We start from the raw sequence: 26,365 nt of genomic DNA on the forward strand, positions 1-26,365 counted from the left end.
TGGTTTGAAAAGCGAACGCGTGGCTCGGCCTCATTTCCCGCTCTGGTTCAGGCGCAGGAGGAAGTGTTTTGCTGGAGGACGATGACAGAGGTCAGGCTTCGCTAGATGGGCCAGTGAGGAGCGGTGGAGGCGAGGCCGGGCGCCGGCACACACACATTAACACACTTGAGCCATCACCAATCAGCATAGGTGTGCTGGCTGCAGCCACTTCCCTCACCCACACTCTTTATCTCCCACTCTCCAGCCGCTGACAGCCCATTTTATTGTCAATCTCTGTCTCCTTCCCAGGGATCTGAGAATTGCTCTCACACACCAACCCAGCAGCAGCGTCTGTGGAGAGAAAACTCTCACGAGCAACTCTTTTAAAGCACCAGCATTTCAAACGGTTGTGGTCTTTAAGCAACAACGACAACAGGAAAAAACAAAAACGAAAACCCAAACCCCCAAATCAAAAACCCAACCCAACAAAACTCTTGACAGGAGCTTAGACAACGACGACGAGGATGCCTCATAAAGGTGAGTCCGCTTCTTTCTTCTCTCTTTATTATTAATTATTAATTATTATTATTTTAATTGCAACATTCAGGCAGGTTTCCCTCTACCTCTTCTTCCTCCCGCCCCCCTTTCCCTTCCTCCCCTCTCACTGGTCCCCTCCCCCACTGCTACGCCTGGAGAGTTGGGCAGAAGAAGTTTCCACGCAGGATCCAAAACTTTCTACTTGTAGCGAAAGCCCCGCGTCGGAAGGGCGACGGCCCCCGGAGCGGTGGCGGGCACCGGGCGAGCGGCGGACTCGGCACCAGCCGCGGGTCGATTTCGCAGCAACCACTGAGAGCTGCCCAACGAGGTTGCAGCCTCGCCTCCCCCGCGGCCTGGGTGTCGCCAAATACTCCCGGCCCGCGAGGGAAATGGGGAGAGACGCTCACGGAGCCCCAAGGCCTCGGGGACAGCCGCTGAGAACCTGCCGCTGCCGCCACCGCTTTGTGGTGCAAACCCGGGCCCAGCCAGCGCGCGGAGAGCCGGAGCAGCCAGGCGAGCGCGCCGGGGGGAGTCCGCCCGCCCCGCCGCCCGCCCGCCGGCCCCGTGCTTCGGGCTTTGTGCGGCGCTGGACCCTGGGCGCAGGAAAACACCGGGCATCACCGTCGCCTGCGGGGCGATCGGACTCAGTCGGCGAGGCAGCCACGAGCTGGAGGCAGAGAGCAACTACGAGCGCAGCTGGAGCCGGTAAAGAAGCCAGCAGGCCGAGGCGGTGGGAGCTCGGAGCCCAGCGAGCGGGAGGGACTGTCAGCTTCCACCCAGCTCCCCCGGGCTCCCGCATCCCACCTCCACTGGAGAGCCGAAGCTCGGGCTCGCAGACTCTCAGATCCTCGCCTCTTCCCCGCCCCCCCCGCAACCTGCTTCCCCTCGCGCGGCGAGAAAGTTGGGGTGTTCTTCAGCACCGTCCTGGAGCTCAGTGGGTGTTTGTTCCTGTCCCTTTCAACCCAAGTCGCCTCACGGCTGCCATTTCAACAAGTTTCGAACTGGAAAGGTGGCTTCTTTCTTTCGCTCTCTGTTTTCCTTCCTTCCTTCCTTCCTTCCTTCCTTCCTTCCTTCCTTCCTTCCTTCCTTCCTTCCTTTCTTTCTTTTTCTTTCCCTTCCTTTCTTTTTTTTCTTTCCTTCTTTCTTTTTCTTTCCTTCTTTTGTACTCCGAATCCCCTCATTTCTTTTTCTTTTGTGTTGCCTTAAAAATATAAGAAAGCATTGGCTTTCCCACTCATCTAATCACATCCTCTCCCAACTAATTAGTCTGAGTAATTTGAGAGTTTGGGGATTCTAGGACCCCAGGAGAAAAAAGTGTCTTTTCAAAGTTCGTAAAGTTGTTGCCTTCTCTCCTGGTGCAGATTTTTTTTTTTCTCCGTCTCCCTGTGCTGCCATAATAGCCCTGAATTTTAGCAAGTGTAATTGGGGGAAATGGAGTTGAATTTCAAGTGGAAATGCTTTCTTTTTCAAGTGCGAAAACCTGGCCCTTCAGTCATGATGGTTTCTGGAAAGTTTAAAAACAAAGTGACTGTGGCTGTCTTTTTCTCTCTTTCTTTTTCTGTCTTGCTTTCCCCAAGTTCTCTAAGCCATTTTGGATGTTTAGTTTGAACTTGAGAAGATTTGAAGAGAGGGAGAAAAAAAAAACAGTAGAAAATGAAATGAAAAGCAAAGCACTCAGAAGCTGGCAAGTGAACCAAGGAGAAATAATAGTTGCTACCACTAACATTACTATTTTTTTTAACAGCCGGTGACCTTTGCATATGTCTGAAGGCATTTTGATTAGTTATCTTATTTGGCCTTAGAGAATAAAAGTTTCTCATCCTAATTGCTAATTACTGGGGGAAGAGGTTAGAGCCCTGAAAATGAGTTTTCTCCTTCATCCCAGCTAAAGAGTTTGGAAGGGTGGATTTTGAGAACTAAGTCATTAAAACGGCAACACTTAAAGCTGAAAATTGTATTGGGGACAGGGAGTGGAGTCATACTCCAGCGGCCTATGTGGAGCATGCTGGTAGAGTTTGAGATTTGTGGAAGACTCCTTCCACCTGAATGTGGGTCTTTGGCCCGACCAAAGCCATACAAAGCCTCGGATTGGGTTAAGACGTTTGGGTTTTGACTGGTGGTCTGGCAGCCTAAGAACATGACTGGATTGCTTCCGGGTGTTAGTATGCCTTGCTTTCCGAGTTACTTTTGCACTAAGTGTTAACGATTACTTAAGTAATTAGATAGCTTCTTAGCCAAGTGGGGGGTGGGAATGGAGGAGAACCGGAACTTGAAATGCTATCACCTTCCTAGCTGTTTCGAAAATTAATCAGTGAGGTCGTTCAAGGATCAGCCAGACATTACAAAAAAAATAGTATCAAGAAGGGTACCGACTAGGTTGAGGGTAAGCAGTTGTGATGGCGTAAGGGGTGGGCTTATAGAGAGTTCAGAAAGTTTTACCCCTCCAACTGGAATTCACCTCCCTCTGTTTCCACCTGCTACCTTTTGCTACTTGAGTTCTGCACACAGGGAAAAGTACATTCTAACCAGAGTTGGGGTTTCTGTCTACTCTTGGCAGGGCTGTAGATTCTACGACTTAGATGGAGGTGTTAGAGAGTAAACCTCCATAGGATTTTAGAGGTTGTGGGCCACTGTTTGCTAGGCCACAATCAGACGCTGAGAAAAAGTCTCCTTAATAGCTCCATTTTTATGATTTTAAGCTGTCTCCCAGCTAGTTAAAATTAGACCAGAAAAGGCCTTGGAGAGGAAAATGTACTTCTTGGAATTTTTTACTCATAAGCAGGCAACATTATTAAGCATTACAGGCAAAATAGGTAAAAAGAGTGTTTTTCAAAATAGATGATGCTGTCAGTGTTTCATTATTTTAGTTCTTTATTTTTTCTTTTTTCCTTTTTTTTTTTTTGGTCAAACCTCTTGAATGGACTCTTTATTGTAACTCTCCTTTCCCAATTGAGCTCCCCACGGTGCCCTTGTATCTTTTTACAGCCCCTAACAACTCACACCAGTAACACAATTACCTCCAGAAATTTATAACGAGAAATTATTTTCTATTTTCTTCCTTCTCCCCCAAGAACCTTCTTTAGGGAAAGATAGGGAGGGGGTGGCAGTGGGGGAGCCTTGAGGAACCTGAGCTGGGTCAGGACTTCTGAAGTGAGAAGAATCCCTCCCTCCATTCCCTTTGTGAGTTGGTGAGTTGTTGGTACATTTGGTTGGAAGCTGTGTTGCTGGTTAGGGAGTCTGGATTTTGCTCTTTGGATTGGGGAAAGCCGGAGAATAGAAGCCATTGTTCACCGGCTGTAGGCTTTGTCGACCATGCTCACCCCCTCCTGTTCGTACTTTTTAAAGCAGTCAGGCGAGGTAGACAGCGTGTGTCACTGTACAGTAAAAAGAAGGGAGATCTAAACACCAAAAGAGAACTTAATCACAATAAATAAGGTTTGGGGGAAAGTTGGGCTCACCACTTGCAAAGTCTCAGAAAGGCTGGGAGTGAGGTGGAGAGGGAGGTATGCTTGGGAAGGAAAATCAGATAGTTGGATTCTGGGGACCTTGGGACAACGGAAGGGATGAAATTCTTTACAGAAGGAGGGACTATGTATGGGCAGCTCTCTCAGATGGCTCTTACCTGTGCCCTCAGGAATCACCAAGTTCTTGGAGGTTTCCCCTTCACCTCTAAACTTCAGATATTGTGCTCTTCCCACTTTCCCAGTTTTTAGCTCGATTCCACTTCCCAGGGTTTCCCTGGACCATTCCTTCCTCTCTCCTGGGTTCTTGATATTTTTGCAAAATGGAAAAATGGAACTCATTAGACTGTCTACTTCTGTCAAGCCAGGCCAAAGCAGCCTTTTCTAAAGGGTGGGATTGATGGCTAGGGGAGAGGGTGCTGGGAATGTGGGTGTGTTGCTGGGATTCAGGGCAAAATGATTGAGCCCTAACCCATATACCTGAGCTTCCCAATCATTTTGACACCTCTCTCTCTCTCTCTCTCTCTCTCTCTCTCTCTCTCTCTCTCTCTCTCTCTCTCTCTCTCTCTCTCTCTCTCTCTGATTTCTCTTAGGGGGAAGACTTTAACTAGGGCTGTGCAGATGTGTGAGGCCTTTTATAAGAGTGGACAGACATCCAAGATTTCAGGCAAGTTCTTCTCTGGGCTTCAAAACCTGAAAGAATTGAAGCAAACTATTCTAGAAGACTTTCTCATTACAGTACAGATGGGTGGGGGATCAGAATCGGGTCATCGTTTCTTCTGATTCAAAGATTAACTACATAAAAGGATTTGGGTGGGAATCTTAGAACATTTTTATTTGAAAGCTGAACTGGAGAGCCCATCTTGATGACCCTGTGATCGCCCCAAGTGGTTGAATAAATCAATTTCTTTAGAAAAGACTGTTCCTGTTCCTGGCCTCAGGTCCTTGGTGGGAATCAAGCCTATCTGTGCACTCGAGATTAACTTCTATTTTCTTACGAACAGAGCCCCATATTCGAGCCTCGTGGGATCCTGAAGCCCCCAGCCAGCGCCAGTATGCAGAACAGTAAGTGCTTCGAAGGGTCTTTTGAGGACTTTGGGGCTGGAGGCGCGGGAACCAGCTCCCGGTCAGGCGTAGGGGGGGGAGGCGGGAATCGGGCAGCTGGAAGCTGGTTTGGCTACCTGGCGGTAGGGGGAAAAAAAGCCCAGATCCGCCTTGGTGTCTTCACCCCCGGAGTCCAGTAGCCCGCGAGGGGAGGACATTTGCTTTGCTTTTCTTGATTCTGGAAACTCAGGGGCTGTGCCCAACAGAAACAGCCCAAGTTTTCCCGGCTGCCGTAGAAAAACACCCCCCCCCCTCAAATCCTGTAACTCACACCCCCTCCCCGCCCCTGCCCGGGCTCTGACCCCTGGGAGAGGGGCTGGGCTGAGTAGGGCGGGGCGAAGGCTTCTAGTTGTGCTTGGAGAAGGAGGCCCCTTTGGGTTTAACCACCACTGAAAGTCTTCACAGACAAGGCCAGGTGGGGGGCTTCCTCCCCGAAGTCACCCTCAGCTCCTCCCCTCTCCATCCCAGCTATGGGCCTGGGGGGAAATCGAGCCCCCAGGCCTGAAGCGGGGCGGGACTGGTAAACAGCACTGCGGAATGGGTTGCCGGGGTAGGGCTGAGAGCAGGGTTTACTGGATGTGGGAAACGCTTGGAGGCTGCGTGGAGAATGGGAAACGCCCTTCCCGGCATGGATTCTGGTGGGCCCTTGCCCAAGGGTGCCTGTGATATTCCAGTGTCTGTCTTCTCTCGTCTGCCTAGGCCATTTGGGCACCACTTACCTTACCGCTTAGTCTGTAGGTGCCGGTCCGAGGGCAGGGGTTAGGCCTGGAGCTCAGGACTGACAGGCTGAAAGCCTCGTGAAACTAGGCTGGGTTGAGGTTTGGTGTCTGTATATAGGTGGCTTAGGATCCTCTTAAAGTGTGGGAAGGCCTAGGTCCTCTAGTGACCTGTCTTTAAGGGTCAGTTCTGGTAGAGCTGGTTGTCCCTTACACTACAGGGGCTGGTGGGCACAAAGGGAAGGGAAGGGCACAAAGGGAAGGGAAGGGCACAAAGGTAGAGCCTTTGCAGAACCTTCCAGGCCCCAGAGCAAGGCCAGGCTCCAGCTCTCCCTTCCATCCTGAGGCACATGCCTTCTTCCACCCACCCCGCTGGTTGACTGGATTGTTCCCTCGGGAGCTCAGACTTCCTTAAAGCAGGCTAGGTAGGTGCAGGCTCTCAGTCCTGAGCGTTTACCACTGAGGCCTGGCTGGCAGGCCCCGAGGGCCATGGGGTCGCAGGCCAGCCCACAGGGCTTTGTGTCGTTCATTCCCCGGGTGTGCAGGAGGAGTGTGGCATCCAAATTGACACCATATGTTTTCCTATTAGATACTTCGCGGTTGAATTCTAGGCGCATAATCATCGCCACTGGGCGAAAGCGCCAGCAATCCCTAGGGAAGGGACACAATGATTGAGGCTTAACCTGGGAGGGAGAGTTTAGAGCAGGGCTTCCTCACTGCCATTTCGTTGCTGGCAGAGGCATTCTGGCTTTCAGTATCTCCTGGTCCAACACCCTCCAGCCATAGTGTCTGATGTGGCAGTCAAGTTATTTCTGCAATAGAGGAGAAAGAGGAAAGTCTGAGATTAGGCAGCCTTGCAGGCCTCTGCTGGCTTGAAAGCTTTGTGTGTAGGCTGGGAATTGCACCAGCTATGCGTGGAGTTTGGAAAGTCCTCTCTATCTCTGTGGGCCAGCCCTTCTTTTTCTGGAAGGCTCCTGTACCCAGAGGTGGGACTCCAATAGCTGGAAGTTATAGAAAACTTAGGAGACCAAGGAAGGCAATGAGAGGAATTTAGAAGAATCCGGAAGCACAGCATAGGCTTTGCTCTGTAGGCAAAGCTCTGTCCTCGATGTGTCCTGGCTTGTGTTTGGCCTGGCCGGAGCCTAGATCCCCAAAGGCTTGTCACTTCTCATCCAGTTGAAGCTCTGGGTCCCCCACCCTCAGTGAGCACCCCCCCACCAGCCCTCAGCCTTGGGCTACTCTGAAAACACGGTTCCCCTCTGAGGGGAAACGAGTGCAGTTCAATCTTGTCTGAGTGATCTACAAATAGGGACGGAAAGGGTCGTTTTATCACAGTCCCGTTTGTCGTGACGATGCAATTTCCCGGAGCGGAGCACTGTCACAAAGTGACAAGGCTGCCACAAGCGCCCCGACTGATCTTTTCAATTAGCCTTCCATGCATGATCCGCAGCGACTTCCGCCTATTTCCAGAAATTAAGCTCAAACTTGACGTGCAGCTAGTTTTATTTTAAAGACAAATGTCAGAGAGGCTCATCATATTTTCCCCCCTCTTCTATATTTGGAGCTTATTTATTGCTAAGAAGCCCAGGCTCCTGGAGTCAATTTATCAGGAGGCTCCAAGGAGAAGAGAGGAGAAGAGAAGAGAGAGGAGACAAGCAGGAAGCTACATCTTCTCCTGGGAGGGCTGCTTGCTAGAGTCGGGGCTGCAGGTTGGAGAATTGTTGAGGCAGTGGAAATGTATTTGTGTGTCTGTGGTTTCTCTGGAGGAGGGGAATCTAAAAGTGCTCACTGCCTTGCCCTGTGGTCTAAGACCAGACAATGGGGTGAGGTTGTGAGATACAAGATACAGAAGGGAGTGTAGACACTACGACAGGGTTTTCTTTCTTTCTTTTCTTTTCTGCCTTTTTTGAATTTGGCCAGTATTTGTGTCCTTGGTTGAAGGGAGGGCGGGAGTTCAGCTGCAAAAGTAAAGCGAGCATGTTGATGTTGAGTGAGAAAACTCCCGGCTGTCCGCCCCACTTGTGGGCGAGAGCACGGTTCTGCTGGGCACGGGTTCTGACCCTAAGTGCCTGAGAGTGGAGGCACAGAAACCCAGTGAAGGGTTATAGACTGATTGCGTTGGTTCTTCTCTACTCTTTTCCTTTCCCTTCTATTAAAAAGCAAACAAACAAACAAAAAAGAATAAGAACAATGCACAAAAATCCAGTGCTGTGGGGGTGCTTTAGCTGGAGTTTTGATCATGATGCAAATGTTTCTGTTTATTAATGTCCAACAGAGCTGTGTGTAAGAGCTGTGGGATTGGCTTTCACTGCTCCAGCACCTCAGAGGCTTGAGTGTGTGGCTGCTGTAGAACTTAGGTTTGAAGAGACACATAGAAGGATTCTTGAGAAGAAAATTTTACAGCCAGTTGTTTGCACTTTGTGAGTTGCAAGGCAGCTGGGTGGCTTCTGAGGGGGACCGTGGCCTGGAAACACTGCTGGTTTGTTGGTGGTGGTAGTTTTCTTGTGGGTTGTTCTGCATCTCTGACTCTGGAGCAATACTGGCAGCGGGAGCAGAATGTATGTGGGTCCCGCTGCCCAATGCACTGCTGGGCTGTTGGTCCTATTGTTGTGGGTGTTTTGATCTTTACCAAGGACCTGACTGCTGACACTGGCACAGGTTAGCAGAGCGCTAAGGATGCCTTGTGGTTCTCTCTTTCCCTCTCTCTCCTCTTCCTCCTCCTTCTCTCCTCACCTTTCTTTCCCCTCTGATGTGCTGTCCTGTCTTCTCCTCTCTTCTCTCCTCTTTTCCTCCTTTCCTCAGGTCACAGCGGAGTGAATCAGCTCGGTGGTGTATTTGTCAACGGGAGGCCACTGCCGGACTCCACCCGGCAGAAGATCGTAGAGCTAGCTCACAGCGGGGCCCGGCCGTGCGACATTTCCCGAATTCTGCAGGTGATCCTCTCGGCGCGCCGCCCCAACCGCCGCCCCCCTGCGGCCCTCCACTCTCAGCGCCCTCTCTTCATTTCTTACTGTAAACTCTGCTAATTATGGACCCCCACCTTTACCTATTTGGGCCCAGTTCCCACCCCCACTCCCTATCTTCCCCCTTTCCCCTCTCCTTCCACCCTCCTTCCCTACCTCTTTCAACCTGAGTCAGCTACATAAGATAATTCATCTGCTTAAGGAAAAAAAAAAGTGTGTGAAGTTTTTTTAAATTTTTTTCTCTTTTCATTTGATAAAGATGTATTGTAGTTTATGAACTGTATACAGTTTATGAACTGTAATGAGCTGGAGTTATATAAACTGGCCTAATTTAATTCTCCTCTCCCCATCCCCCCACTCATTTTAGATTTTGATAGATTTGTTTGCATTCTTCATGCATACAAAGAACACATATTGATTTTTAAAGAGCAAATGATGTTTTATCCTTGTCGAATTCACATTTAATCATTTGGGAAATTACTTTTAAGAGAAAAAATATAAAAATTCAGTTAACTTTTCCCCTTTGTTCTTTAAGACCTGATGCCACTTTAAGCAAATCAGAACGCTAAAAAAAAAAATTTAACTTGACTTCGTTTTGATGCATCTTCCGGCAGTGTTTAGGGAAACCGTTTTTAAATTGAAAAAATTGTTCAAAATGTTTGAAAGTATCATCAGATTTGTAGTTTTTAGGGCTACAAATGTAATTTTAAGAAAAAAAAAGCTCTCTACAGTAAGTTCTCATACCATTGAAGGTATATTTTTGTGTTATAGACCCATGCAGATGCAAAAGTCCAAGTGCTGGACAATCAAAACGTAAGCTTGTCATTGTTTAATGCATACTTAAACAATTTTATTTTTGTCTTGAAATCATTAATAATGTGGTTTTCTGTCCACTTCCCCTATGCAGGTGTCCAACGGATGTGTGAGTAAAATTCTGGGCAGGTATTACGAGACTGGCTCCATCAGACCCAGGGCAATCGGTGGTAGTAAACCGAGAGTAGCGACTCCAGAAGTTGTAAGCAAAATAGCCCAGTATAAGCGGGAGTGCCCGTCCATCTTTGCTTGGGAAATCCGAGACAGATTATTGTCCGAGGGGGTCTGTACCAACGATAACATACCCAGTGTAAGTTCACTGAGCACATTTACCCTCACTGCACTAAGATCCACACTGCTGTCGTCCTCTCCCCTTTTCCCACCTCTTTCTTTAACACCCTTCCCTCTCTTCCCTCTCAGTGTCTCTTCATTACCGTCTCTCCCCTGATTCAAAAGTGTCCTCTGTACTTGGCAGATATTGAGAGGAAAGCCCAGGCTTTTTGTCTGGGATGTAGGAGTCAAGTGTAGGGAGTCATTCTTTTCATTTTCATGCTACAAACCGAAGAAGGATATATGGGGAGGAAATACATTTGAATCAAGAAAATGGATTCTTATAATTCCCTACAAATGCACCTACCTGAGGCGTCTTTTGGTTCTGGACCAATAGAAAAATACCAAATAATATGACAGCAATTTCTAAAGCAAGTCTAAATGTTTTACCAGGAAGTCTTTAAACAAAGAATACTATCCCCTGAGTTAGGGTCATCAAAGACACCTAGAGAGAGTGAAGTACCCCCTCTCCAAGCCCGCCAATTTCTTACCCAACTCTATTTTCATGTCCCAAATGATGGTTATCATTCTTTTCATGAAGTCGCTCCAAACCCACTCACTATGCCAGGGGAGGCTGGGAGCTTTAAAAATATGTTGAGTCATTTGTTCAAGTGTTGGGTGAGCTAAGATGGGGACATGGTTGGGTGGGTGAGTGTATCTTCAAGAGACGCTACCATTTGGCTTGATTTGGTTTGCTTTGCAGGTGTCATCAATAAACAGAGTTCTTCGCAACCTGGCTAGCGAAAAGCAACAGATGGGCGCAGACGGCATGTATGATAAGCTAAGGATGTTGAATGGACAGACCGGAAGCTGGGGCACCCGCCCTGGCTGGTATCCCGGGACTTCGGTGCCAGGGCAACCTACACAAGGTAATCCTATACAAGCCATCCTGTCCACTCTCCATGCCTGTTCCTCTCGCGCTCCAACCTTTTCCTCTTTTGGGCTTCAGTACCTGGACGCTTGTAGTAAGGGGATTGAATCAGAAAACCTGGGTTACCTTGACTTGTATTGTATATTGATGGTATTTGTTAAATCATCTTGTTGACCTTAGGGGTGTGTGTGTGTGTGTGTGTGTGTGTGCGCGCGCGCACGCACGCGCGCGCACACATACTCATGAGTAGGTGTAAGAGCAAAGCAGTGTAGTGCCCTGGTTCGAATATGACATTACAAGGCAAGGAGAGCCCCCTTGCTGTAGAAATGTGACAAGTTAACACACTGACAGGCCGCGAGGTAAACATGATTGTATCATTTTGCCTTTTGCTGTAATTGACAAATTATGTGATTATGAGTCGGGCGCGGAGGAAAGCCGAGTGGAAGACTGGGCAAGGGAAGTGGTGCTTTCCCAACTAAATCACCCCAGTCAACATCTCACTCCCCCCACGCCACACACACTCGGTGAAGCCCCCAGTTCTCACTCTCGGTGGGTGGCGACTAGTTAGAAGAAGTGGGGGTAGATGAGGTGGCTCTGAACTAGACTGAGAGGTGCCTCGTGGGCTCAGTGTTGGAGTGTGTGTGTGGGGAGAGGTGGGATCTGTGAGAAGGGGTGGAGGGAGAGGAGCGGGTGGGGCTGGGGGCTCGGTTAGCAATCTCCTCCCCCCTCCTCCCACATGTAGCTTGGTCAAGAATAGGAAACAGTTTACTAGGAAGATTAATCGGTATTTGTTGTCCTCGTGACAAGGAGATAATATGTGGGATAATGGGACGTGGCGTCTCACTCCTGGGAGCAGTACAGAGCCTGGGGGATCCGGGCCCAGACTCCAGGGCGGGGGGCTGGCACGTAGGGGCCGCGATGGTGAGTGGCCGTGCGGCTGCCCGAGCTCTTCTGCCAGTCCCCACCTTCGGATCTCGGGTCCGTTCCGCGTGCCTCGCGCCTCCACGGAGCCAGGCTAGAGAAGGGAAAAAATCGGTAACAGTATGCGAAATATCTGGTACAAAGGATGCTTCTGTCACTCGCAAGAATTTGTTATGGGAACAATCCTGTCGCTCTGTAATTGCTCATTAGAGAACGTTTTGTTTCTCATTAAGGCGACATGAATAAGCGTCTAGTTGAAGGAGACAGCTGTAGAAATGTTCCACAAGAGACCTCTGGACACGATTCGGCACCAATTGCCAATTAGACATGTCAGTTTTTAAGAGCAGAAAACAATATAGGACGGACACTGGGAAGATAGGGAGCAAAGCGCTGGTTCCTGGTTTCCCAGCGCTGGCCCGGCCCGCTTGGCCGGTAGAAGCGTCCTGACGTGCCCGGAGCTCAGCTTCTCTGCATCACCCTATCCGCCCGCTCGCGGGCCTCGAACCCGCGGCCCCCTGGAGGGCAGCACTGAGCTCCTGTTTGCCCGGACCGAAGAATAATCTAGCCACTTTGTAGACCACCCTACGAGCACACTAGACACACCCAAAGTGGTCGCAGGAACTTCACCTCCTACCGTAGTCACTGGAAGTTCTGCTGATCCCACCCCTGCAGTCTCGCCCAAGACGTCCTGGGAAGGTCTCCCGGCCAGATCTGGGAGAGTGGAGCCCCTCTCAGAGGCTACCTGAAGCCCGGGCTCAGGTTTGTTGGGGGTGGATGGGGGTGGGGAGGCAAGAGGGGGTGGACACCCCCTTTCTTGCTTCCTGGCTCCTGAACAGAAGCATCCAGGGTAGCGCCTGATGAGGGCAGATTTTCATCCAGGGCAATTGGCGTGCCAGTAGCCGAAAGCCAAACCAAGAAGGCCTTTTGGGGTGGGAGGTGGCGGCTAATCCAGGAGTTCTTCAGTTTTACAAGCCTAGGTTCTAGAAAACACAGTGCAAGGCTCTCACCTGTCCCGGCGACCACTGCCTCTAGGATTCCGCCCTCCTCACCCCCCAACCTCTCCAAGCGCCTGAACTGCAGTCCCGAGGCCACAGCCCCTGCAGCGCTGGGAAGGGCGCGTGCGCCCTAGCGAGTTTAGCCGCTAGGCCGGTAGGGGCTGCGGGTGGGCGCTGGCTGGTTGGCGCTCGGAAGGTTCCCCTTCCTTGCTGGCCACCTTTCCCCGACCCGGGAAAGCCGATCTTAGGTTTTAAAGAGTCCATTACTCCAAAAGCATAAGGCGAGGTTAGGTCTTAGAGGGAGACAAATACGGTTTCCATCTGATCAACGCTAAGCGGTGGTGAATAAAAATCGTGACCGCGACTTGGGCTGACAACAAGAGACAACTCTATCCAGCCCCAATTCTCCAGTGATTTGGTGGTTTTGGGGGGATCGCGGAGACGCTTTCTCTTATCTCCTCCCTCCTCCCCCCACCCCGCCCTCCATAATACCCGGGCCTTCTATAGGATTTAGTCAGTCTCTCTTTCAACAGATGCTACAATGTTTTGATCCGAGCTCCAGAGCTGAAAAGGTGCCGCAACCGGGCTGCTATCTTTTCTTGCTTGTTTTCCGCCTCACTGATTTAGACACTAAGAAACTAAGTCCCCCCCCCCTCCTTCCAAGAAACAAATCCTATCCCCAGCTTCAGATGTTCCTGGGGCTGGGATAATGGGAGAGGCTTTCTCTCGCCTTCTCACGGATTAGGCTGGAAGGTGGCGGGCCCCATTGAAGCCCCCTTCTTTACCGGCCTCGGAGGGAGTGCCTTTTTAAAGAAGATATCTTAATTGTCTACCACTTAGGTCTATCGAGTGGGGAATTGAGATCTGACTTCTAGTTTTATTTTGTGAAAAGGTTGAAGGTAAATCCACTAAAGGGTGAGTGGAAGGAGGGAGAAATAAAAATGCTCACACCCGGGTACGGCTGTGCCACTGCTTGGCTGTAAATAGTTGTTACTTTAGGTAGCAAAACACATTTTAAGAGGTGCTCATTCTTCAGCAGTGTGGGGGGACCTTCCAGCTTCGGGTTTCCTCCTTGTTGGCTCTCTCTTTGCATCCTCTCTTTTTGTCTTTAAAAATTTGAAATCTAATTCTTGGGTCCCAGGTGACTTCCCCTTTCCCTTAACTACCTCTTGCACTTGAAGGCATGTGTAAGAATGCATGCCGTGTGTGTGTGTGTGTGTGTGTGTGTGTGTGTGTGTGTGAGAGAGAGAGAGAGAGAGAGAGAGAGAGAGAGAGAGAGAGAGAGAGAGAGAGAGAGAGAATAAATATTCATGTCAACTTATATACATTGTCATGCCTTAAAATGAGGGGCATGTCAGAGAAAGCTAACTGCAAGGGTCTTGGGAGGAAAACCTCAGCAGCTTTGTTGAATTGGCAAGACCTAACGTGCCAGAAAGGGGGCTGGGTTCACAGTCTTCCTAGAAGGCTGTGACTGTCCAGGGGGTGCGGGTGGGGGTGGGAATGGCAATTGTGCTCTCTCTCCTTCCATGTGGCCCTCCCCTCCCCCCCACGTGGGTTGGTCACTGTGTTTTTGCCAAAAGCAACAGCCCATGGACCTTTCTAGTTGGCAAAAAAGAGCTCTTTCTAGTTTTTCTCATTCACCAATCCTGAAGATAAAGGGAAGGGGAAGTGCTCTTCATTTCTTCCGCGGCAAAATACATGGAAACGTCATGTATTAACTTGGGCAGTAAATTAGCACAGACACTTGTGCCTGCACACGTGAGCCCAGCGCCTGTCCCCCAAAGACAAGCTGCCCTCCCCTCCCCCACCTTTCTAATATAGTGCAAGATGACCCCAAGAACCAAATATTGTTTACTAAGACACACTCCCTCCCTCCCTCCCTCCCTCTCTCCCTCTCTCTCTCTCTCTCTCTCTCTCTCTCTCTCTCTCTCTCTCTCTCTCTCTCTCTCTCTCTCTCTCTCTCTCTTCCCCCTCAACCCTCTTGTCTCTTTCCTCTTTGCATTCTTTTCTTCTTATGCTTTCTCAGTCTCCACATCTTTGAAGATCTCTTTCTTCTTTTTCTCTGGTTCCTCCCCCTCCCAGCCCCATCCTCCCCCTTTCCCTCACTACCCCCTCTTCAACCTTCCTCTCTCTACCCTCCCCAATAAGTCCAGCCAGGGTCCTTCTCCATCCTTCTTACCGCTCTCCATCCCTGCCCTGGCCCCCCATCCACTCTCCATCCCCCAGCCAAGCACCCGAAATAGCACGGAGGCGCCCGCTCTTTGGACAGTGATTAATGATAGCAGAGCAGAGGGGTTAACACACTTCGCTGAAAAGTCTGTTGACTGGGCTTCTTGTTACACAATGTGGCCCGCTGCACGCCTCAAGAGAATCCTTTTGTTGTCCGTGCTCATTGTGGCCTCAAAATTCTGCCCACGAAAGTTTGCCAACGCTCCTGCCCCAGGAGTTTAATAGTTTCCCTTACTCGGAGGGCATTGTGTGGCGCTGAAAAGCAGCTCCTCGCTATTCAAGTGTTGGTGGTCATCTCAATAGTTCTCCAAGGGCCCATATGGTGGCCAGTGCTGATGAATCCGCCTGTTTAAATGGGGGAGAAAGTTTGGGTTTAAAAACATTTGAAAGTTCCTGAAAAGATCCCACTAGATCCTGTCACAATTCCCTGAACTCTTTGAAGGCGCTGCCCATTGTCTTCTGGTTATAAATGATATTCCTGGCCTTGTGGATTCCCACCATGGCTCCCTAGCAGGGGCCCCTTCCCCACCCCCACCCCAACTGGCCAAGTTTCTAGATTGGGAATGGGGGGGGGAGAGTCCCTGTTGCTGGTCCATGGACTCTTCAGGACTCAGAACCTAGGACCCACTGTGCAATGACCCTAAAGCTTAGCCAGGGCCTGAGTCCTTCCCTTGCCACCCGCAGGCTGAAGCCTGGCAGGCAAGGTGTGAGGCAAAGACAGCTAGCCCAAGTGCACATTTCGCCTTCCATGCAGCAAAGGAAAACAATAAAACTTTCTCCTGTTTAATGATAGAAATTACATTAAAAGTGGTGGAATGCCCTAATTAAAAATGTACCATTTAAATGATATGCCAAGGATTCAGCTGCAGCATCGCATATTTAGCTAGTTAGTGAACTCTCTACTATTTCTTTTTTTTTAAATTACACGTTAAAAATTTAAAAGAAATCTTACTTTTCTCTGGTGCAACACATTACAAAGAATGGACAGTCCTTTTATCTAAATATAAAATTCCATTTTCAGCAATTATAGCCTGTTCTTGGTGATGATATAATTACAGCTGTGCTCGTAATAGGTGTCAAGGCAAAGCGCACGCATACAATAGTTGAATAAAACTGCAGAACAATGCGAGCACTTCCAAATTCACAACCTTTAAAATGAAATTGACTGTGCAGAATTCAAATAAAAACTAGATAAATATTTTTTTTAAAGATTACAAGCTTGGTTTGGTTTCTTAATAGCCTTTTCTACAAACCTATCAACATCTAATTGATTCGATAGGAATTACTGATTATAGATCAGCTGAAATCTTGAACATCCTCTTCTATTTTCCCAACACAGATATAGGTAAATACATTCTGTAAGGGAAGGGGATGAGACATTTGAGGATGTGAGCCTACTTAGGAAAGATCCTTTTGATTAGAAACTTCAGTTTTTGCTTTGTCAGAGAAATGTCTTTTAGTGAGTATGTGGCTATCTTGATAAAAATAGGGAGAAAGGAGATGGTGGTCTGAGAGCCACACTGGCCAATGTTTTCATTAAAAGGAAGCTGACCATCACCTTGGGGATATTTCGGTGACACTTCCTTTAGCCTACCTTGCTCTTAGAGTTTATAACTGCATCAGCCCCCGCTTTGGAAGCTCCAAGTGATTCCACATTTCTCTTACTGTCCTGTTCTTTTTGTTCCAGATGGCTGCCAGCAACAAGAAGGAGGGGGAGAGAATACCAACTCCATCAGTTCCAACGGAGAGGATTCAGATGAGGCTCAAATGCGCCTTCAGCTGAAGCGGAAGCTGCAGAGAAATAGAACATCCTTTACCCAAGAGCAGATTGAGGCTCTGGAGAAAGGTGATGGGAGTTTTCGAAGTAGAGAGGCAGTAAATCAAAGTAAATGCCACATGTTCCTTACAAAGAGCTAAATTTAGCCAGGGCCTATTGCAGAGAAGACTGAAAGGTTTCTTTTCTTTTCTTTTCTTTTTGTCTTCTTTCCTCCCTTCCTCCAAGGGCATCTTCTCAGGGTGTATATGTGTGCATTTTCTTTCCTCTTTCCATATGGAAGTGCCTCAAAGACTAAAAGGTCTGAAATATAAAGGAAAAATAATGATTTGGTTATTTCAGGCCACAGACAGAGATTGCATCATGAGGGAATGTCATTCCAAACAAAATTTTAAGTTGCTTATGGTAGGAAGGTTCTTGGAAGTACAGTCAGCACAAGTAAGGGGACTTAGTTGGAAGTAATGGGAATGAGGAGACAGAAGCAAGAAAGCTTGGTCCATGCATTTTGTGTAGTTTGGCTATAGTATATCAAATCAATTTTTCTTGCAGAGTTTGAGAGAACCCATTATCCAGATGTATTTGCCCGGGAAAGACTAGCAGCCAAAATAGATCTACCTGAAGCAAGAATACAGGTACCCAGGGATCATGTGTTCTTATGATTTGTGAGCCATACCATTGGATGTTTCTTTTTTTTTTTTTTTGCCAGCCCTGGGCTTAAGCTCAGAGCCTGAGGACTGTCCTTAGATTTTTCTCAAGGCTAGAACTCTACCACTTGAGCCTCAGCACCACTTCTGGCTTTTTCTATGCATGTGGTACCAAGGAATCGAACCTGGGACTTTGTGTATGCTAGGCAAGCACTCTCCCACTAGGCCAAACTCCCGGCCCACCATTGGATGTTTCTACACACAAACATGCTTCCTTTACACATCTAGTAGCAGGTTTGGTCTGCTGATACTCTGCTACTATGGGCCCACGAGGGTGGCAGTGAAAGGAAGAGGAGTGGGCTTAGGCTGGGAGAAAGCAGAGGGCTAATCTATTTCCTACATTTCCAGGTATGGTTTTCTAATCGAAGGGCCAAATGGAGAAGAGAAGAGAAACTACGGAACCAGAGAAGACAGGCTAGCAACACCCCTAGTCACATTCCTATCAGCAGTAGTTTCAGCACCAGTGTCTACCAACCGATCCCACAACCCACCACACCTGGTAACTTGAAACACTAGCACTACCTAGAAATGTACTTAAACCTCTTTGCTCTGGGCTCTGACTCTCACCAGGGTGATCTGCTATTTCTCTCTCCCTGTAGTTTCCTCCTTCACATCTGGCTCTATGTTGGGCCGAACAGACACCGCCCTCACCAACACATATAGTGCTTTGCCGCCCATGCCCAGTTTCACCATGGCTAACAACCTGCCTATGCAAGTAAGTGAGACTGGCTGCCAGCTGCACAGAATGTGAGGAATGGGTAATGGGTCAGAAGTGAGGAATGGGTAATGGGTCAGGGCCTGTAGACCTCATCGGCTGTGTTTTCCCTCTTGGGAGCCTTTCTCACAACAGTGATTAGCTTGACCAGTCAAGTCTGAGACAGTCAATCCAATCTCTTTTAGTTGATTGATTGATTGATTGATTCACGGCCTTAAAAAACAAACACTGGACCTGTTCAGTCAAGTTAATCTGCCTTTTATCATCATGTTAGCTTGATAATGTTGGTGGTAGTGAGACGTGTTTTGTGTATCAATGAAAGTTGTGGAAATAAAGCTAGTGAATTATGAGATAACTAAGAAGTTACTATTAGGACAATTTGTGCTCATGTTAGTAAATATAGAGTACACACATGCATACTGGGCATTATTTAGGGCATTTGGGATAAACTAGTATGGAAGAAAAAAGAATGAGAAAGGAGGCTTATATTTACACAGCGAGTGAGGTTTAGCATGGTAGAAAAAACTTGTTTTCTCTTTACATCTTAAAATAAAAAGATAATAGAAAATATCTGCTGGAAATTTAATGTGTCTGGGTTGTAACTAATGTGATAAGTTGGTGACAATCCTTGTTGACTGAAACTTGATGCTATTTACCTGGTGGCATAACCTGCTCTCATTCTTAGTTCTGTTTCAAATATTTATCAATCCTTACTTCACTAGCATCTGTATTAGGTTAGTGCTTTGTAATGTACAGGGCACGATTTCCTAGCGGGAAATTCAAGATCTGTCTTCAGGTGGGCCTTCCTCAGACAGCAGCTCAATGGAGTGAAGCTGGTCTGTTGAACCCTTCTGGAAATGGTTCTGGGGTTACATAGATTGTTCTGCACTGAATGTATTTTACTGGTCTTTGAAATCAAATATCAACAAAGTAAATGTTTCATGGTCTAGATTTTAGTCAACTGTAGAGGAATTATACACTTGTTTGTTTTGATTGCATCTGGATACTGACTGCAATGCCATTGGTGAAATTAGGGGATTAGCAGCACCTGCTTTAGTGCTGTTATAATGGCTGCAGTTGTTTTCAGAAGTCATATTTCCTAGAGGAAGTGACTACAGGAATTAGAAACAATCATAAGCTGCAATTCTGACTTATGCTCTGTGATTCCTATCAGTTGCTTTTTCTCAGCCCTCTTGGGCTGTTTGACTCCTGGAACTTTATTTGAGCAGTCATCATCGGACTTTAATAAGGACACGGAGTATCATGTTCAGTTCTGTGAGTTGAGTGACACCTAGGTTTCTGTTAAGATGACAAAAATGAATATTTGGGAAAAGTTTAAAATGAACAGACATGACTATTATATCAGGGTTTCTCCCCATTCACATTGATATGTTGAGTAAATTTATTTCAAACATTGATTTAAAAATGAAGCGACTTGCCAGATGCCAGAGGGTTATGCCAGTGGCTACTCAAGAAGTGAGATCTGAGGATCATAGTTAGGATTCAAGCAAAAGTCCCTAAAACAGTCACCCACAATTAACCAATAAAAGCCAAAAATGGAACTGTGGCTCAAGTGATAGAATGCTAGCCTTGAGCAAAAAAGCTCAGGGACAGTGTCTAGTCCCTGAGTTCAAGCCCTGGGACTGGCACAAAAAAAAACCCAAACAAAATTGTGCAACTTACATAGTTCAAAAAGTATATGCCTTTATAAAATATAAAGAAAACGGATCATAAAACAGATCAGTAATTTCTCTTCAGAGAAAACTATTTTTTTATTTTGGAATGGGGGTAAGCATTCTGTCCATTTACTTATTTTGTTGAATAAATCTTCAACCATTTTGCAAAGAGTGCATCATTACTTTCTTGTTACAGATTTTATACTTCTATTACTTTTTTCCCTTAAAAATAGAAGGGTTTTGTCCTGGCTTTGCACCTTTTCTTTTCTTTCTGTCTTTTTTGTACTGTGTTTGAGCTCAGAGCCTTATGCTGGTTAGGTGTTCTAGGGGGGAGCCTTGAGGCAGCTTGTGTGTGTGTGTGTGTGTGTGTGTGTGTGTGTGTGTGTATGTGTGTGTGTGTGTGTGTGTGCATGTGTGTGCATGTGCACATGTACTCATGCATGCTTGTGCCAGACTTTGAACTCAAGGTCTAGCTGTTACTGAACTTTTTTTTTTCTTTTTGTCAGTTTGGGGCTTGAGCTCTGGGCTTGAGCACTGTCCTTGGGCTTTCCTGAGGCTAGAGCTCTACCACTTGAGCCACAGCACCACTTCTGGCTTTATTTTTTTTTAATGTATGTGATACTGAGGAATTGAACCCCTATCTTCGTGCATGCTAGTCAAGCACTGTACCACTAGGCCAAACTCCCAGCCCTCAAGGCTAATTTGAATGACAGTTCCATTTCAGGCTTCTTAATGATTAACTGTAATTAAGAGTCTCATGCAGTTTCCTGCCTGGGCTGGCTTTGAACTGTGATCCTCAGATCTCTGTTTTCTGAGTAACTGGGTGTTGAGCCACAAGTGGTGGCTGGCTCCCAGTTTCATTTTGCTATTTTTTGCTTTATTTATTTACTTTGGATAGGAGGTTGAGTTTTTTCCTGATTTGTCCGGTCCATGATTCTTCAACCTATGCCTTCTCTGTATTGGGATTACAGGTATATTGTGCCTAGTTTGTTGATTGAGATGATGGGCTTGAAAATTCCCTCTCACCCCAGACTGGCTTTGAACTGTGACCTTCCCAATCTCTACCTCTGCAGTAGCTGATATTACAGGCACAAACCACCTGCATATTTCTTATTTAGTTACCAGAAAATTTTTATCTCCTTTCTGCTAACATTCTGTGTGCCTAACATCATTTTGTGGACAAAACTCAATCAGGGCTTTTGGATCTGCTAGGAAGTCATAGTTATTTCTTAGGATGAGGATGAGTTTGATTTAGACTGAGGTCATTACCGCTTCAAAGAATCTTTAATCCTACAAGTTCAGTACAGTTTATCCAGGGCTTCTTCCACTGCTCTCTGTACCTAAGCTTAAAATCTCGGGTTTGGGGCCTGGGGGTGGTCACAGAAGTCCTAAATAGGTCTGGATTTGTGAGGAAAGGGTGTGCATTTTACCTCATGCTGTAAGTCCTCTAATGATGCCAACAGAGGTGAAAGAGGAAAAAGGATGAAGTCTTGTCAATGTATATCAAAAGGCTGAATTTTAATTCACAGTGTTTTAAATGGTTGGTGCCTAAGCACCTTGATCATGGCTGTGGCCTTCGGGCTATCCTCTGGAATCCCAATCCCTTGCCTGAAAAGCATTCCTTGTGAGCAGCCTTGTTGGCAGAAGTCCTCGGGAGGAGTGAGCCTGGAGAAGTGGCCATGTGCTCAGTAACCACAACTTTGTTGTTTTCTTTCCTCTCACAGCCCCCTGTCCCCAGCCAGACCTCCTCGTACTCTTGCATGCTGCCCACCAGTCCTTCTGTGAATGGGCGGAGTTACGACACCTACACGCCCCCGCACATGCAGACACACATGACAAGTCAGCCCATGGGTACCTCGGGCACCACTTCCACAGGTGAGCTCTGCGCCCATGGAGCTTCTTCTGCCAGATGATTTCTCAAATGGCACCATCGTTTACCTCCTGGGTCTGGGCAGAACTTAACTCTTTGTGGGGAAAATGAACGGAAGAGAGGGAAGCTAGTTCATAACTTGGCAGAGTCTAGACAATAGATGTCTTCTGAATGTGATCATAGAAGTTTGTGTACGAAGAGGAGGCTTTAATACTTAAGTTTTCTGCGAATAGATTATTAGTCAAAGCACAGCAGTAAGAGCTCACTGAGCTCACGGTGGGGGCTTTGGGAAGTTGCCCTCTCTGCTGCCCCATGCAACTGAACTTCCTGTTTGTCTTCCTAACAGTTTTATTGGTAAAATTTCAAACATATATGTTTATAGATGCTGTTTTCTTTTCTTTATGGTGGGGAATGTGAGAGTCAATAGTAATGCATTGCTTTTGTTTGCAAAAGTTGAAATATTAGTTTTAAAGTGTGGTAAAAATGTTAAGGAGATATTAGAGGCTTTTTTTTTTAGCTTAAAGAAAGTCTATAAATTCATTCTGCATGTCTGCCTTTTGAAGAGAAGGTCTACATGTTTATTTCTTCCATCCATTTCCAGGACTCATTTCCCCTGGGGTGTCAGTTCCAGTTCAAGTTCCTGGAAGTGAACCTGATATGTCCCAATATTGGCCAAGATTACAGTAAAAAACCAAGACAGAAAATTATTAATTTAGTCAGTGACTCTGTGGACACAACAGTTGGGTGATCAGAAAGGAAAGAAAAATGGTGGTTTAGAAGCACTTCATTCTACAACTGTCCTGCATTGGACGCCTGGGGAGGACTTGAAACAAGGACCTTTGCATATAGAAGGCACAGTGTCAGCTGGAACAAATCTTCATTTTGGTATCCAAACTTTTATTCCTTTTGATGTATTATTTGTAAATGGGCATTTGTATGTTATAATGAAAAAAAAAAAGAACAACGTGGACTGGATGGATGTTTGATCTGTGTTGGTCATGAAGTTGTTTCAAAAAAAAAGAAAAGGAAACCATGATCAACAAGATTTGCCATGAATTTAAGAGTTTTATCAAGATATATTGAATACTTCTACCCATCTGCTCATAGTTTATGGACTGATGTTCCAAGTTTGTATCATTCCTTTGCATATAATTAAACCTGGAACAACATGCACTAGATTTATGTAAGAAATATCTGTTGGTTTTTCCAAAGGTTGTTAACAAATGAAGTTTATGTGCAAAAAAAAGGATAAGATATAAATTCAAGGAAGCGAAAAGTTGATAGCTAAAAGGTAGAGTGTGTTTTCGATATAATCCAATTTGTTTTATGTCAAAATGTAAGTATTTGTCTTCCCTAGAAATCCCAGAATGATTTCTATAATAAAGTTAATTTCATTTATATTTGACAAAAATACTCTATAGATGTTTTATACACATTTTCATTCATCATACGTTTCTTTTTGGCCAGCAAAAGTTAATTGTTCTTAGATATAGTTGTATTATTGTTCACAAGTCCAATCATTTTGTGCACCTAGAATCACTCCTAATCAATTAAAAGTGCTTGCAAGAGTTTTAAACTTAAGTGTTTTGAAGTTGTTCACAACTACATATCAAAATTAACCATTGTTGATTGTAAAAACCATGCCAAAGCCTTTGTATTTCCTTTATTATACTATTTTCTTTTTAACCTTATAGTGTGGTGTTACAAATTTTGTTTCCATGTTAAATTAACATTGCACACCAACAATTACTTTCATGCATCCTCTATTTTACATTCTGATGACCCTTAAAGAAGTAATTCTTAGAGATATCCTAAACTGGAAACATGTTAGAAAAAAATTCTACTTTAAGCTGTGTGCAGATGTTCTGTGCCCATTTATACCCACAGCTTATACAGCAAAACGGTACAGTTTCCTAGTTTAGCCATTTAATTCAAAGCTCCAAATGCAGACACAATTTAAAAATGCAACAAGCTATTAACTAGGAATTGTGTTTTGAATTAGGACCGGCATTTTCAATCTGGGCAGATTTCCATTGTCAGCCTCTTTCAACAATGATTTCACTGAAGTATATTCAAAAGTAGGTTTCTTAAACAAGACTCTCTGAAAGCTGTTGCCTTTCTCAGATAGGCCCTCTCCCCTTTCTGTCTCTCTCCCTTTTGCACAAGAGGCATCATTTCCCATTGAACCACTACAGCTGTTCCCATTTGAATCTTGCTTTCTGTGCTGTTGTGGATGGTTAGAGGGTGGAGGGTGGGGGATGTTGCATGTCAAGGAATAATGAGCACAGACACATCAACAGACAACAACAAAGAGGACTGTGACTGGCCAGTGGGAGTTAAAGGCCTTCAGTCATTGGCAGCTTAAGCCAAACATCCTCAAATCTATGAAGCAGGGCCCATTGTTGGTCAGTTGTTATTTGCAATGAAGCACAGATCTGATCATGTTTAAAGTGGCGGCACGCAGGGCAGGAGTGCTCGAGCCCAAGCAAAGGATGGAAAAAAAAAAACCACCAAAACCTTTGTTGGGTTAAAAATAAAAAGACCTGTATATCCTGTGCAACATGTAAGTCAATATAGATAAGTTTGCTTGTGCAAACTTCTGTGAAAAGGCTGAGAGTTCTGGCATTTTGGATTAAAATGCTTGCACAAACAGAAACCTCTGGTGGGAAATCACACTGCCCAGGAATTTCACCCTGCTTTTATTTATTTAGCTATTTATTTATTTGAAATCTCTGAAGGTAAGTGGTCTGAAATATAGGCATTAAGTGGAGGATTTAAATATAACCTTCTTGTTCATCCTCTAATATTTTCTAGTTAAGGAATTACTGGGAAAAGATCATTGAGAGTCATCTCTCTGGGATGCTCTGTAGTAATAAATGTATTCCCTCCAGAGTTGTTTTGCATTTGGAGACACCTCCCTAAGTTGACTGTAGTTCTCTGTGTGTGTGTGTGTGTGTGTGTGTGTGTGTGTGTGTGTGTGTGTGTGTGTGTTTGTGGCTTGGGGGCGGGTTATATTCCGCTCAGTCTGCACCACACACTGGCACGTACACACTGTTGGTATAGTCATCCATGCAGACATTTCTACCTCCTGACATTTTGCAGTCTGCATTCCCTGAGGGACGTGTGTTGAAGGAGCTGTCAGAGAAAAGCTGTGTGAGAGTGTGCTGTAGTAGCAGCTGGCTGCCTGCTTCTCTGCAAGAAGGGATATTTTACAACTGGTTATTTGGGCCAGGGTCAGCTAGGCAGTGCAGGCCCATGGCTCTGCCATGGAGATGATGCTGATTGAAGAGAACTGGGTGTGGCACGGTGGGCAGAAATGCTGGGAACGAGAAAAGGGGGCTGCCACAGGAACTCCGTGTCTCCAGGTGTGCACCTAAGCACGTATACGTGTCCTCTGAGGGTCAGGAGTGCTAGGCACAGTGACACAGCCTGGTATAGTCTGAAGAAACTGCTGCTCAGCTCTGGAAGCCCTCTGGTCCAGCAGGATCTGCCTCTGTCTGCACCCCAGGGGAAGTAGCTGCCCTCTGGATGGAAGCTCCAGGCCTGCTGCGGACAGCATCAGTGGCACTGTGATAGCAATTCTGGGAACTGGCCTTTTCCTCCTATCTTCGTATCAAAAGGAATCTTCAGGGATATTGTGATTCTACTTTCTAGGATAAAAATCTGCAAATTTTCTTCAAATCTGACTGGCATATGGGTAGAAAGTGCTTTTAACTGCAATAATTTTCCAAGAATATTTCCCACTAAAGTTGTGTATCCTAATTCGTAAATGATAAACAACTGGCCTCATGATATGGGTAATAGAGCCATCTTCCTTCTTTTTTTTTTTTTATCATTACTAAGCTTCCTAAGATTATTTCTACAGTACTGAGATTCAGTATTGTTCTCTGTTTGTTACCTTAGCATGGTATTTGTATTCTTCTGTTCCTTTTTTTCTGCTATGCACATTAATGTTGACAATATTTTAATTTTTTGCCTTGGTCATGGAAGACTAAAAGTACTCCCTTTTAAAGTTCAAAGTGTAAGTAGTAAGGGTTAATATTGCTTACTTTTGATGCTGGTGATGGTGACTATCTTTAGAGCAGTAACATGATGTCTTAGAAATGACATTAATAATGGGCTTAAACAAATACACAGGGCGTTTCCCACTTCCCTTTTGTATGTGTATGTATGTGTCTCCTTCATTAAAATTAAAGACAGACAGGGAACTGATTGAAGAGTGTCCCTTTTGAAGCATTTTTATTTGGTCTAGGCTTAGAATTAGAAGGTCCTGGAGGTGGATATTAAAAAAAAAGTGGAAAAGAAGAGAACAGTGGATATTATCTGGTGGCTATTAGTGGGAAATTCAGTAAGTCTTATAACAGTACCCGACCAGACTGCAGTAGTCAAAATATTGACCTCATATTAAAGAAATGAACACCACACATGGCTCATATACTGGAAACACTGAAAAGATATGAAACATTTCAGCTACTGTAGTTGGCAGTTTTCACTATCTCAATATTTGAATCAAATTGATAATTGAAAAAAACATATTAGAGTTCACAGAATTAAGCAGATAAATATGTATACATACAATAACATTTTTGGAAACCAATATTTTTATGTGTAAGTTATTAGAATACTATAGAACAAATACTACTTCCATAAGGAAGGAAAACACATGATTTCCAGAAGTGTTTTAGCAGAAGAAGAATACACATTCCT

The 26,365-nt window shown here is 45.9% G+C and overlaps 1 protein-coding gene and 1 long non-coding RNA gene across 7 annotated transcripts; one reads left to right on the forward strand and one right to left on the reverse strand.

Annotated features, from left to right (window-relative positions):
* The first annotated feature begins 4,613 nt into the window (after positions 1-4,613).
* Pax6 (paired box 6) lies at positions 4,614-24,642 on the forward strand. 6 transcript variants are annotated; one of them, XM_090347944.1, is made up of 12 exons: positions 4,614-4,644; positions 4,982-5,042; positions 8,600-8,730; positions 9,532-9,573; positions 9,668-9,883; positions 10,607-10,772; positions 16,607-16,765; positions 17,243-17,325; positions 17,746-17,896; positions 17,997-18,112; positions 21,513-21,663; positions 22,260-24,642. In XM_090347944.1, the coding sequence occupies exons 2-12, from the start codon at positions 5,033-5,035 to the stop codon at positions 22,343-22,345; spliced, it is 1,311 nt and encodes a 436-aa protein (XP_090204070.1). In that variant the 5' UTR covers positions 4,614-4,644; positions 4,982-5,032; the 3' UTR covers positions 22,346-24,642. The 6 variants fall into 6 exon arrangements, with proteins under 6 accessions (XP_090204070.1, XP_090204072.1, XP_090204073.1 ...); XM_090347946.1 differs by having other exon boundaries at positions 9,668-9,682; XM_090347947.1 differs by lacking the exon at positions 9,532-9,573 and having other exon boundaries at positions 9,668-9,682.
* Positions 4,799-8,757, reverse strand: LOC150053016 (uncharacterized). The gene is made up of 3 exons (XR_016538062.1): positions 8,531-8,757; positions 6,481-6,609; positions 4,799-5,158 (listed from the first exon to the last, which is right to left on the reverse strand). It is a non-coding gene; the product is annotated as an uncharacterized LOC150053016 (long non-coding RNA).
* Positions 24,643-26,365: the final 1,723 nt, after the last annotated feature.

Source organism: Megascapheus bottae, chromosome 16 (genome assembly GCF_031878675.1).
Source record: "Megascapheus bottae isolate mThoBot1 chromosome 16, mThoBot2.hap1, whole genome shotgun sequence".
NCBI classification, from domain to species: Eukaryota; Metazoa; Chordata; class Mammalia; order Rodentia; family Geomyidae; genus Megascapheus; species Megascapheus bottae.

Bases quoted from the DNA above. Each gene is read 5' to 3' on its own strand.
- Pax6 (XM_090347944.1), top strand. The intron at 9,574-9,667 runs GTAAGCTTGTCA...TCCCCTATGCAG, and splicing joins AAGTGCTGGACAATCAAAAC to GTGTCCAACGGATGTGTGAG. The intron at 17,897-17,996 runs GTAACTTGAAAC...CTCTCCCTGTAG, and splicing joins CCCACAACCCACCACACCTG to TTTCCTCCTTCACATCTGGC.